This window comes from Protopterus annectens, chromosome 12.part0 (genome assembly GCF_019279795.1).
Source record: "Protopterus annectens isolate FY-2018-M chromosome 12.part0, PAN1.0, whole genome shotgun sequence".
Lineage (NCBI taxonomy): Eukaryota > Metazoa > Chordata > Ceratodontiformes > Protopteridae > Protopterus > Protopterus annectens.
The window spans coordinates 5,667,698-5,682,097 of record NC_056746.1 but is presented as its reverse complement, the minus strand read 5'-3'; the positions used below and the strand labels follow the sequence as shown (position 1 = coordinate 5,682,097).

General features: G+C 44.3%; 1 protein-coding gene across 1 annotated transcript in view; it reads right to left on the bottom strand.

Moving 5' to 3' along the window:
* ARL6IP1 (ADP ribosylation factor like GTPase 6 interacting protein 1) overlaps positions 1-14,400 on the bottom strand; it is a 301,643-nt gene that overhangs the window by 147,498 nt on the left and 139,745 nt on the right. Inside the window, exon 4 of the mRNA XM_044089045.1 lies at positions 8,248-8,365. Coding sequence (XP_043944980.1) covers positions 8,248-8,365 — 118 coding nt within the window. The remainder of the gene's footprint in view (positions 1-8,247; positions 8,366-14,400) is intronic.

The window sequence follows — 14,400 nt, the reverse complement described above, 5'->3', positions numbered from 1 at the left end:
TTGACATGGACAGGATGATGCGTAGATTAATTCGGACCCAAATCCAAATGGGAGTCTTGCCAGGCCCCTCTCCGGCCGGAGAGGGGACATCTATGCCCTTCTTCCATCCTCTCTCTCCTTCCCCGATCCGACCATTGGTCTCTGGGTTTATGGATCCACGGAGCTGGGTGTTCGGCGCAGACGGTTCCTCCAACCTCGAAGCCGGCCATTACCTTGAGTTCCTCAGATCAGACTTGTTCGGATATGAACAACTCTCAAAGCAGAGAACAGGGAGCCGGATCTGAGGGAACTGAGATGTCTTCGGCTCAGACTTTGTTGGATCTGAGCAGTTCCTTCGGAACCCTGGCTACCTTGGCCCCGATCCTCACGACAGAGCCAGGGAGAGCTTCTTCCTTGTTGGTTGCCGAGGAGGTGTGCTTTACTTCGGCCTTCGACGTGGTGAAGAGGGTTCTCTCCCATAGATTGAGACCCCAGCCCATTGCCTTGGACTCCACCCAGACTGCCTTGGATTTGGTCACGACTCCCATCAGCCTGTCCCAGGGACAGCCCTTGCCAGAGGACCCCCAGGTGGATTCCATTGTGGAACCCCCCATGACTTACCAGCCCTCTTCAGAGAGTCCCACTGAGGAGGTACCACGTAAGCATTCATGTAAGAGGAGGCACATGGACTCCCCAGAGTCCCTCACAGAAGATACTGACTTGGATGAAGGTGAGGGTTCCCCCAGGTCACCTCCCGAGGATGTCTCCTTTGGAGACATCATGGAAATCCTCCACCAGAGGAGAAGTTGGTCAGCCCCAAACCCCTCAACGGACAAATTAGTATTCTTGGAGGCCTTTGGCACAGGCCCATCTACATCCTGGGTGTCCCCTCCTGCAGATCCATTAGTGGATCTTATCACCAGGCGGGCATGGAAGAAGCCTGACACCATAGAGCCAATACCCAAATGCCCAGACAGGATCCTTTCTCCTCCCACAGATAGACAGGCTTGGTACAAGGGATCCCCTGTGGATGCTATGGTGGTGGTGGCGGCTGCCACCAAGAAAGAACTGGCTCAGGAAAGTTTTTTGGTCCACCCTCTGGACAAATAGTCTAGGGCAGTGGACCGCTTTGGGAAGAGAGTTTTTTCTTCAGCGACATTTTCCATACGAGCGCTGAAATATTTGGCACACGTCATTCGACTCCAGCGAGACCTGGTCACTGAATTCGCTGCATCGCCCCCAGAGTCCTTGTCGCCATAGGACAAGCAGCTGTTCTTGGTGAAAATGTCGACTCTGAAATCAGTTTCTAACACGTCCATGCATCTTTCCCATGCCACGGAAGGAGTGGCTGGGACTGCAGTAGCTATGAGGCAGCACACCTGGCTCAGACCGTGTCAATTCACGGATCCCTTCAAGGCATCTTTCACGAATGCTCCCTTTGACTGTTCCTCCCTTTTTGGGAAGACAGTTCGTGACACCTTAGTCCAGAGCGAGGAGAACGGGAAGACTCTGTCTGACGGAGTCCGCTTCTCTAACCCTCAAAACATCCTTTTCTAGGAATCAGAGAGGGCAGAAGAAGATGTGGTTCAGAAAATTTCAGTTTTCCCATGACACTCAGGATAACTCATCCCCTAGAGGCAGTGGGGGACAAGACAAACGCCTGCCCAGAGGCAGAGGGGGTCCGAGGAACTTTGTGTCGAGGGAGACCTTCTCAGACCGACCTGTGCAGCAACCCTGAAGGGCTGCCCGACTGTCCTACTCTGGAGACAGTCGGGGGAAGATTGTCATTGCACCTAACGGCTTGGGAGTCCATCACGATGGGCCATTGGGTGCTCCAAATAATATCCAGAGGATACACCATCCTGTTCATCACCCCACCTATACAATCAAAGCGCCTCCCGGATGTCCCACCCAGACAAAGGGAGGCCGCAGCGCACAAGATTTCAAAGCTGCTTTACAATCGGGCCATCAAATCGGTCCCCCCAGATCAGTACGGATTAGGCGTTTACTCCAGGTTCTTTTTAGTGCCAAAAAAGACGGGGGAACTCAGACCCATATTGGACCAGTCTACCCTGAACTTTTCGGTAGCCACGCAGAAATACCAGATGGTCACCTCACAGTTCACCCTACCTTATCTCAGAGGATGTGACTGGATGCGCTCGATAGACCTCCAGGATGCTTACTACCATATCAGGATTTGCAGAAGCTCCAAGAGATTTCTTCGCTTCCGGCTGGGAGACAATCATTTCCAGCTCAGAGCCCTACCCTTTGGTCTCACCACAGCCCCCAGGGTGTTTACCAAGGTTATGACAGTAGTAGTGGGCTCACCTGAGGCTTCAGGTAATTCAGGCGTTTCCTTACCTAGACGACTGGCTCATCGCTGCTACCACCAAGCGTCTACTTTGCATGGCCAGAGACTCCTTCATGCATCTTGCAGTCAATCTAGGGATCACCATCAACATCTCCAAGTCCCGCCTAAATCCGACACAGAACTTGGAATTCATAGGGGCACGGTTGGACACTCTACTATTACAAGTTTTTCTCACTCAGGGCAGGATCCAGAACCTACGGGCCCAGGTGTTAGTGATCCTCGGCCCCAGGACACCGATGGCGAGTGACATTCTCCACCCTCTAGGCTCCATGGCAACAGCAATTTCAATTCTACCATGTGCGCGCTTTCACATGAGGGTGCTTCTGTGGACCTTGACAGTTCAGTGGTCTTGGTTAGACCTCCCCATGGAGTACCCTATATGGAGCAGCAAAGCCTGCAAGGCTTCTCTTATTTGGTGGCTCCAATCGCAGGAAATCTTGGCAGGTCGCCCATTCTTAACATCCCCAGCCCAAGCCACAGTGACCACGGATGCCTCCCAGCTTGGGTGGGTGGGGGGCACTTTTTGGGAAGGACAGTCCCAAGGCACGTGTTCCCAAACCGAGACCAGACTGCATATCAATGTTCTGGTGATGAGGGCAGTGCTTTTAGCATTGCAAGCCTTTCACACTGTTCTCCCCCCTGGGGATGATTGCAGTTCAGTCAGACAACATGTCCGTTGTCTGGTACATCAACAAACAAGGAGGGACCAGATCTTACCCTCTATGCCGCGAGGCTATGAGAGTGTGGGCATGGGCGATTTCCACCAGTCGGCTTCTGATCACAACGCACATCCTGGGACGCTCTAACATTTTAGCAGACAGATTGAGTCGGGCTATTCTAATGCCATACGAGTGGTCTCTGAAACAGTCAATAGTGGTTGAGATCTTCCTAGCGTGGGGTCACCCTTGCTGCGATCTCCTCGCATCTCCTTCCAACGCGAAGTGCAGCGAGTTCTTCGCTCTAACCCCCTCCCCAGAGACGGTCTAGTCCATGCTTGGCATCCAGGGTTACTGCATGCCTATCCCCACTATCTCTAATTACGAAGTTTCTTCAGAAAGCATACCGAGTGGGGTGCAAAGTGATCCTCATTGCCCCGTTCTGGCCACGTCAAGTGTGGTTTCCCCCTTCCTCTGGTCTCATCATGCTCCAACTCCTCCACGGATTCTAGATCCCTGCCCGGATCTCATATCCCATCCCTTGGGCATTAGTCTGCCTGACCTGGACAGCCTCAAGCTGACGGCTTGGTTGCTCCAGTTCCCCGCTAGGACTCCCAGTTTATCATCTTTGGTAAAGAGTATTCTGGTGGAATCCCTCAAAGCTTCCACTAGGAAGGTTTACCGCAGCAAATGGAAATGCTTCTCTATTTGGGCTTCTCAGAGAAACATAGATCCATTTACTGCCCTGGTTCCTGCAGTCTTGGAGTTTTTGTCATATATTTTTCAACAAGGGGCTAGTTCCTCCACAGTGAAAGTACAACTGGCAGCCAAATCTAATTTTCATACTGGCGAAAATTTTAATGCTCTGGCCTCCTTGAGATTGTGCAAGGCCTTTCTAAAAGGTACTTTTCTCTTGCGTCCCCCGGTTAAGAATTCCATCCCCCTTGGGACCTTACTCTAATTCTGCAGGCATTGGTGGCACCCCCTTTTGAACCAGCAGCGTCAGTAGACAAGATTTCTGTCCTGGAAGACAGCCTTTTTAGTGGCCATTACTTCAGCTAAAAGGGTTTCTGAGATCCAAGCTTTGTCTGCCGTGCCCCCTACTTGATTTTTCATAAAGACAGGGTTTCACTTCGCACGAACCCTTCTTTCTTACCGAAAGTGGCTTCTGAATCTAACATTAACCAGATGATTAATCTGCCTGTGTTCTTTCCAAACTTCCAGAACAAGGGTGAATATAAGCTGCACTTGCTAGATGTTCATAGACCGCTTCGTTTCTATCTACACAGGACTAAGCAATTTCGTAAGTCTGACCAATTATTCATGTCCTTTTCTAGACCCTTTTTGGGCAAGGCCATTTCCAAGATCTCCTTAGCCAGTTGGATTACACAATGTATACTCCAAGTCTATAGGGATAAAGGCCTATCCCCACCTGGTCCTATTAATGCCCATTCCACCAGATCTATGGCAACTTCTGCTGCTTTTTCGTCTAGGGTTTCTCTGGATGATATCTGTGCGGCAGCGACCTGGGCAAGGTCACATACATTCATCTCTCATTATAAGTTTGATTTCATCTCTAGAGGGAGAGCATCCTTTGGCTCTGTGGTGCTCGGGAATATCCTTCCATGAGGGCCTCCCAGGACTTTTAGTAGCTGGGGACTCTGTCCCACAGGTTGCAGATGAATTAAGTTAACTACTTCAGATAAAGAAGTTATGTACTCACCATAACGTTCCAGTTGAGTAGTCATACTTCATTTTCTGCAACCATCCCTCCATCCTTCCCCCTTCCCCCAAACCTGTTCTAAGTTAACGTTATTGAGTTGCCAATAGTTTGGTTAGTGGCAAACTATCTGAGAGAAGGTAGGAGAGGTGACGGATTATGGGTAAGGAGAGGAGCTTGGAGCAGATGCTTGATAAAATGTTGCCGGCTCGGATCAGATATGGATCCGAATACCCACAGGTTGCAGAAAATGAAGTATAACTACTCAGATGGAACGTTATGGGGAGTACATAACTTCTTTTTAACTACTTCAGATCAAAACTTTCCCAGGTTACCTCAGTGTCTCAGTATCTCACGATCCATTACAATGTCATCTTCCTCCCAGACATGTATGGAGCTACACAAGAGACAAATTTACTTATGCCTTTAGACCAACTTCTCACAAAAGAGGAGGAAGAAGATGGGGAGCATGTAACTAAGCCTAAACATGCGCATCCAGCTCTAATCAGGAGAGTAAGGGCCAAAAATACAAGCATTCAGGAAAGGAGAATTCATAACTTTATTTTAGTGTCCCAGCAAAAAAAAAAATCAGTAAGCCTAACACCAGTGTGCCAGCAAATGAAAATAGTGAATACCATAGCTTTGGACGAAACTGCTGCAACACTTTATGCTACTATCATAAGGTTCAAAATAAAAGTGTGCCAGCTGCTGAAAGAGACAACACTGACCATCCAAGCACCTATACTAGTGACTGATGCATCTTTTATCCACCAGACCTTGCTCTAAGTCGATTATCTGATAAACCAGGCCCTTCAGGGACATGAAAAAAAAGCACCAATCCAGTTCCATATATTCACCCCTGGCCCCTTAACTGGATGAAAACAAACTACAGGTTTGTGCAGAAAGACTTTAAAGGGAACCGCTTCAAAAGTACAGTTCAGTATGAACTTACAACAGCAGACATTCTAATAGATCACTATTGCAGTTGCCTAAACTATATGGGTTATATACTTGCCAACGACATGGCCACCGGCTAGTATTCAAAACTTTAGCACACCTTCCATGTGCTCAAACAGCCTTTGCCTCAAGCAGAGCCATACAAAAAAAGCGTGGGTGCTAAAGTACTTCATCCCTGTGTGCTTTGTGGAACGGATGGCTGGTTAGTGATCCTTTAAAAGCCTAAACAGACATGTTCCCCTCTCTGGAAAACCCTTCCCAGTAAATCATTTTTCTAGGATGTTTTTTTCTTGTCTGAAAAGGACATTCAGAAAAGTTTTTTTTTTTTTTTTTTTTTTTTTTTGGATTTTCTATTTCTGAAGGATTTTTTTTTTTTACTTTTCCTTTCTGAAAATTGGCCAATTTATCACAAGCTTCCCCACTGACTGGATATACTCACACACAAGACAGGGAATGTTTTGACACACCCCAACTTGAAAACAATTCCAACTACTGACTGCCTGGATGACAGACTGGGTATCTTTTAAGCATTTTTTTCTCTTTTGAGGAAATGCAACAGGTATTAAAAGAAGGCAAAAACTGCTACTAGAAGACCATGTCTGTGCATAAATGGAAAGGATTTTGTTATTGGTGCCACTGTTAAAAGGACCCTTTTGAGGACGAGTTACCTCTGGTTCTAGATTTGTGCAAGTTATGATGTTCCAGACTCTCATCTCCATATTAAGGTTAATCTTTTGTCCCTTTTTCAGCTTGTCTATCCCTTAGACCCCCTCTCCTTTCTACCAGTCATTCAAATCAAATAGTTTTTGAAAGGGACTTTGGTTATGCTCCCACCTAGAAAACTGGTGCCCCCCCCCCCCTCCTTGGGATCTTAACTTTGTGCATGAAAGACTAACACTTCTTCCCATTTGGACCAGGTAATCAGGCTAACTGGAGGTTCTCAACATAAAATTCTTTATTACTTATTGGTCTGACATTTGTACGATAATGACTGAATTTACATGATCTCCCATAAAGACATTTGTTTGAGAACTAATCCTTCTTTTATGTCTAAAGAAGCTTCAGAGCTTACTTTGAGCCAGACTTCTCTGATTATTCTTACCAGAACCTAAAAACAAGGGAGAAAGAACATTACATACAGTGGAAGTCCACAGACAACTCGGACACTACTTGGACTGAACTAAATCCTTCAGGAAAGCCAAACTGTTGGGTCTCCTATGAAAGTGAGAAAACAGGAAAGCAGTGTCAAAGCAAACAATTTCGACAGTATTGCCTTTTGCTATTTCTTTCTGCTATGCTCACCATAACAAACCACTTCCAGGCAGGATTAGCGCCCACTCCACCAGTGCTTTGGCTTCATCTGTGGCTTTTTAGAAAGGGGTGTACTGTACAGGCAGCAACTTGATTCACAGTGCATACTGATCATGTCTAAATATCTAAATGTATCTGTAATTTTCCTGTGTGGAGCTTTTCTCCCCGAGCCTCTGCTGAAAAAGGGCCTTTTAGGCTCAGACACCCCCGGTTAACAAATGTAAAATAAAATAAATACTTAATTACAAACTGGATTCATTTTCCAGATCCATTACAGAGTTTGGAAGGACCACTCTCCTAGGGCTTCTGGATGCTTGAATTACTTCCTCTTACCCTCTGTACGTATGTAGTGATCTACCCAGAGTGCTTATGTTACTGCAACAGTCACCTAAATGTAGAACATACTGCAGTTTTTTAACCGAACTTGCCATAATAGAAAATTCTCAAAAAGATCACTGTTGCAGTAGCTGTCTCCTCAGTGTGCATCACTTGCCTGATTTTTGCATATACTGTCAGTCAGTGGATGCATATACCTTTGTGTATTTAGTTACAGTGGATGTTCTTTCCTAGCATCCCTTTCAGGGCTGTTAATATGAACCACTACATCTGTGTGTAACCCCTGGTATTTCACATTCTTTCTTCAAAAAGCATCTAGTTTAAATGTCACCAGGGAGTCACTTAAGCACACAAAGCCTCATTTTAAAGCCAGACAATTACTTTGTCAAAAAGTAGCCACTTCTACAAAAAAAAAAAGTATTAGACACCAAGTATAATCATACTTTTTTTTACTTTAATAATTATGTATAATGTGCTGACCTTCATTTTTTCTTATAAACAAACTATCTTAAGAAATGCGTCTAAAATTCACATCCTTTGTAGAGACATACCAAGGCTTATAAATTTGCTTTTACATTTTAAGTTAAAAATGTGGATGTCTCAGTAGTTTAAAGTTGATCACCTTAATTCTGCAAAAGTAAAGTACTAACCAAAAAAGTTGATTTTAAACTACATGACCATTGGCTAAAAAATGCAAAATACTCAGATTAGCAATGACAAATTTGTGACTCGTTGAGTAATAAATGCTTCCACCTAAAAATCAAACAATGAAACCTCAATGTGGAAAATATGAATATCCACCACCCCCAACTTCACATTCATAAGCAGACCATCACAATTCACCACTAAACAGAATAACTACAGACGAAACCTAACTTAAGCAAAGCACAATGAATTTTAATGAATGCACCACATACCACTTTGGGTTTTTCCTCCTTCAAAGCGAAGATACGCCTCCACCACCCAACTATTCTTCTCTGAGTCCTTACCAGATTGCCACAGATTTCATGGAAGCGTTGCTGCTGCTCAGTAGTCCTTAAGAAAACAATGGTGAACACATTACATTTTAGTGAAAAGACAAAAACCCTCCAGATCTTAAGAGTAAAAACAATACTGATAAGACTAGCCTCCCCCCCCCACACACACACACACAACCAACTTGACAAGGGATTCCTTTTAAGTGTGCCCTAAAAACTCCAATTGCTCTGCACCAGCTACAACCTTTGAACCCACTTTTGTAGGGATGCACCGCCTTTGGTCCAAACCTGTTTGACCTGCAAACTGAACTAATGGGAATGCTCACCTCAGTAGGTCAAGTAAACCAGAAACTGTACATAAAATAAGCCGTTTTACTTTATTTTGTCATTAAAGTTCCCCACTCGGGCATAATAGATAAACTCTCTCAACTAGACATCAATCCGTATGTTACCAGATGGGTATCTAACCTGCTCACTGATGGAACTTCACCTGGTCAAAACAGGGGAAGCCACCTCGAGCAGGAGACCCGTATAGAGTGGCATACCCCAGGGTTCAGTCTTGGAGCCTCTGTTATTTGGGATATACTTTCCTGAGGTGCAGGCCAAAACCAGTGGGCTACAGCTGACCAAGTTTGCAGACTATTGCAAGCTGCTGGGAGTTGTCATTAATTCCCCCAGTGACGTGGACATCCACCAAGAGGGTCACACCCAAACAAATGACTGGTGCCAGAAACATGGCCTCAAGCCGAATATAAATAAATGCACCATCATCCCCTTTGGGGAAAGTGATGTCCCCACAAATTATCACATCAATAACAACGTCCTAAGCACACAGTCAGTCATGAGGGATTTGGGCACCCAGAGTGACAGCAACCTGACTGTTGACCACCATGCTGCTTCCATTGTATGGAAAGCTTTCCACATGGCCCACCTCATAAGGAAGGGTATCTCATCCAGGGACAAGGAGGTCATAACATCCCTGTATTCTTCCCTTATAAGGCCCAATATTGAGTACAGTGCCCCATTCAGCATGTACCTCGCAGAGCACATGCAGCAGCTGGAGAGACCACAGAGGTTTCTCACCAGGAGAATCTAGGGCCTCAAAAATCTTACATACACAGACAGGCTAAAAGCCCTAAGCCCTGTCCCTCTGCTCAGTTTCATACAGACTTCTCAGAGGTGACCCCTGTCTGGCATATAAGGAGATCTCGGACCCCGCCTTGATGGGACTGCTGCATGTCTGCAAGTCAAGCTTCACTCGAGTAATCCACACACACACTGCCTCAACTTGGTCTGTGACATCAATAGCCTCTCCCATCTGTGGAACAGACTCCCTCTCCACATCAAGTAGATTACCTCTTTATGCCTTTAAGTGCAACCTAGATAACTGGATGAGAAACAGAAAATATATCCCAGGGATTCCACCTGTGTCCCTGCTGGACAGGGGCATTGGGTGTTGATTTGTCTCTACATGGGCTAAACTCTTGGCTAGGCTTATAAGGGCCTCAGGGCCAATAGCCTAGTAACTTCCTATGATCCTAACTCCAGCAATATTTAAAATGGGATGCAAGGAGAGTAAAAGGATCCCCTGTTCATAAATCCTTTTCAAAGACTTAGTCAGTGTCAGTATCCTCTTAAATACAAGACTCAAAGTGGGCCCTAACCAGTCAAATGGAATCCCAAGCCACCTACCCACAAGAAATGATGGGAATAACTAAACATATTGGCAAGGAAATTCCTAACCAAGAATGCCCTGCAAAATAACCCTAACAAGTATGCTTTACCAGAATGCAGGACACTCTAACCAAAATCCATCCATCCTCAACACCTTTTTCCCCATTTTGCACATTGGGTTGGGGTGTCACTTCAGCAGTGAATAATCATGAGCCAAGGTTTACATCGCCGGGTGGCTAGACCTCCCACATTAGTTCATCTGTACCACTCATGCACACACACTCGCACCTATGGCCAATTTAGAGTGTCTGATCCACCTACTGCATGTCTTTGGAACTGGGAGGAAACTGGAACACCCAGAGGAATCCCACACAACTGCAGGGAGGACATGCAGACTCCCTACAAAAGGCACCTCAGCCGAGAATCGAACCGGAGAACCTCTTGCTGTGAGGCGACAACACTTAACTGGTGCACCACCGCGGCTGCCCAATTGAACCAAAATGAGGATTACTGAAATGCAGAGTCAAGCCACAGTGCTTGATAAGGTATACAGGCGTGACTAGCTAGACACGAAACATCCAAGGAAGGTACGTTTTGTCAAGGCAGCAAACTCCTCCAAGCTCAATATACTTTCAGTATTAAAGCAATATTGACAGGCCTGCCATTTGCACAAAAATGTTAGTTGGCCAACACAGTCTCAGCTTATATCCCGAGTCAAAGAGAGAGAAAAGCAATTGTGGAGAAAATCCACTTTCATAAAATACAGCAACTGTCATGTGTCACAAATAGACAATTAAAGGACCACTACGGGGGGGGGGGGGGCACTTATTTCTACACAGTGCTAACCTGTACTCATGAGAAAGTAGTAGTCGCTACCAATCTTCTTGGTGCAACCCTCAAGGTCCTTCTGGGGACAGACATCCTGATCACAGCTTGCTTTCTTCTAAAGCTAAATCTTCCCCATAGCGCAACAGCTGTTGAAATTATAATGCCCATGCATGGATTGTTACATCTCCGTTGCATTCACTTCGAATGGAAGAACAGAGAAGCAGTGCTAATTTTGAGAGGCCTCTGTAGTAGTATCACATACTGTTTCTGCAGTGCCTCTTACAAATGTTTTTCCTACTGATGTGTTACACATAATATGAAAAAAAAGCATCCAGGAATATTGACACATTGTTGACATAACAGACTCTTGGGAGATGCTGCTTTTGTGCGCTTCAATTCCTTCTAAAGTTAATCCTCCAAATTTCCCTCCCTCAGTTAGCCAAAGTATCACATTTTCTTTATCTAACATGCATAAGATTTAAATTATTAAGACAAGTAGGGCAGTACCAGCTTGTATATCACATTGATAAGGATCGGGGAAGGGATTTGAATTTGTTAACATGCATACCATTACAACTAAATAAACCACTCCCATATCTGATAATAGGTATATTAGTCAGAAAATTTGGGATGGAACTATCATTCAATTTATTTTTTGTTTTGTTTCGATCGCTCGCCTGTATGCTTAAAAGATTTTCGACTGAAAACAGACCATCTACCCTGCTTAGAGTGCTTATGACTACCTAATAGAGTTAATAATTCTGTATAATAATTCAACTGTTTCTATTTTGTGACTTAGTAAGTTAAGTTCGCTACTTCTACCACAATTTTCTGATTTTTAATGTATAATGATTAACTAAACATACAGGAACTGAAAAACTTCCACACAGAAATTTCTTACATGATTTTGGTTTTCTTCAAAATTTCCAGTCCTCCTGCTGCTGTTCTTTTATGAGGCTGTGTCTCTGCCCTCCACCCCTTATGATAATCAGATTTCCAAAGCTCCTCCCACCCCTCTTTCATTGCTATTGGCTGCTATGTAAACTATTTATGTACTCTTCCCACCCACTGTTTTCCACAGACACAGGATACTGAGTGCCCACCCAGCAAACCAGCATTGTTCTCAGTAAATCTCTTTTACTACACAGTTTCCTGCTCATTTCCCTGTAGCCCAGAAAAGCTTGCAATCCTAGCAGGTATTCCAGAAGTGTTTTACTAAATACTTTAATTGCTAAATCACACTTAACTGCAGGGTTGGGAGAGTGGCCCAATGGTTAAGGTGTTTGCCTTACAAACACAAAGTGCAGGGTTGGAGTCTCACAAGGGATAATTAGCTAGGCTTAAAAATAGCTTGCAAGGGCAGTTAGCCTAGTACTAATCTATGAACCTATTAAGTTATTTTCAGTCATGGCTTTTGTTTCCTGCTGGGGTGTAAGCATTCCACTTAATTTTTGTACCGTCTTGAAATTACCTTCAGCAAGGGATTTCCAGCTAGATGTTTAAGTGATGTGTTAGCACTGCACTTGTGGGTCTCTTCTACTATGTTTTTTACATCAAGTGGACTGGGCTTGCTCATCCTGTGGCAAGAGGTGTTTGCTTAGTCTTCCCAAGTTGAGAAATACATAAAAGGACTCCGTGTAGTCATGTTACTGGCCAGAGGGCTCCTAATTTAGTTTTCCGTTTTTTTATGTGCTGCTATAAATGTTGCATGTTTGCATGGGTTAGCAGTGCCCCATACAGTCTCTGTAGAACAATCCACATAAAACTGTGACCTGTAAAGCAGAAACACACTGCAAACACCATGTGTGCCAACAAGCTTACAGCAGCTAGCTGGGCTTCAACTGGCAATACCTACACAGTTAGTAGAATTCAGTACTGTGTAAACATTAAAGTTAGTAAAATGTAGTATTATTTAGCTTAATCTGCCACAATAAAGCACCCTTATTAGCCTGCACAAACAGACCCTTAATAGCCTTCAAACCACAATACACCACCCCCTTGTAGGTCACAAATCTATGGACTGGACATCATGGATAAGCAATTTTCTATTGTTTTCTGTAGCCAATTTGCTGGATACGAGCATCTTGAGAATGTAGCAACTGTTTCACGTTTACTGACAATTCTGCAGACTGTTCTACAGTTGAGAGGTAGGATGTCCATATTTCGATTTTTTTTTTAATATAAAATTAGTGGTTTTCTGGCAAATCACTGAAGATTGAAGTCACTAAAATAAATGGCATATATATATGAGTTTCAGACTTCATATCCTTCAGAAAAATGCACAACAGAATTCCTGATATTCTAGCAACTTTCTAAATTTATAAGTGCAATATTTAAAATATGACCCAATTTTTGGGCCCTTGTTCCCCTATTATTTTAGGCTTTGTTCAATTCGCACTAAGAGGCTGACAGGTATGCAGACAACAACTTAATCCTTAAAATATCAGAAAGTATGTGAGACATGTAATTACACAATGACACTGAAGGCTAAACTCTTGCATACACGTCCACATCAAATTGTTAAAACCACACAACACATACACAGAGTAACATATGCAGAGGCACTTAAAAGCAATCTTTCTAAACAAAGATCACCTACATCGCCTGCTGTCAAAGCTATGTCGCAGCAAGTCCAAAGGCACTAACAAAATACACCATACAAACAGTCACTCTCAGTTAAGCCCAAAACACTAAGCCACAAAGACAAACAAACACTTCCCAGGACTCCATTACAGGAGACTCCATTGTAAAACATACTGATGCCTCTCTAACCAGGCTGAACAAGAAGATAGCTGTTAGTTGCTTATCTGGAGCCAGGGTCTGCCAAATTACGCATGGACTCAACTTATTACACCACAAGTAGTAGCAGGACTCCATCACAGTTCATATAGTCCAAAGAGATGCATCTCATGTCATTTACACTTACATGAAGAGACATTAATGAACTTTCAAACAGTGTCTCAGGCTGGTATGAGGCTGGCACCAACTAGCATATCACTATGACTGAGAAGGATACCACAATATGAGCAAAATGTCGGTCTTTCTGGTGTCATTCAAAGGGGATCCAATACTTGTCAGCTTGGGAGGACAGAGTCAACATACCAAGTTGCTTTGCCTGGGATGGCCTGCACCTTTCCCCTTCTAGGCCACTGAATTATGGCAAAGGCTTTGTCTGTCCTGAGGGACTTCCAAGATGGCTGCACATTGAGTAACCGCTTAATACTAGTTCTCCAACTGTGAAAACAGAAACTCAGAAGAGAAAGCCAGTGGACTTTTATTTCCGGGTAAATTTCAGTAACTTGCTAGTAAGTGCACTGCCTGGATGCTAGGTAAAAAGAAATGAGAGAGGACCTGAAAGAAAGTCAGCTACAAAAAACTCATGGGGAAGAGTACTGCAGCTTTAAGCAAAAAGCAGTGCTAGCTCCACACGACTTCCAGTGGGTCTATATTATAAGCACGAAAGACCTTTTCAGCGAATATGAAAACAGCAACATATTGTACGAACCGCAAAAACACGAATGCCTTAAACAGCAAAATTCAAAATCTTAGATTGTCCTAGTTGGCCAACCCCACCACCCGCTACATACTACC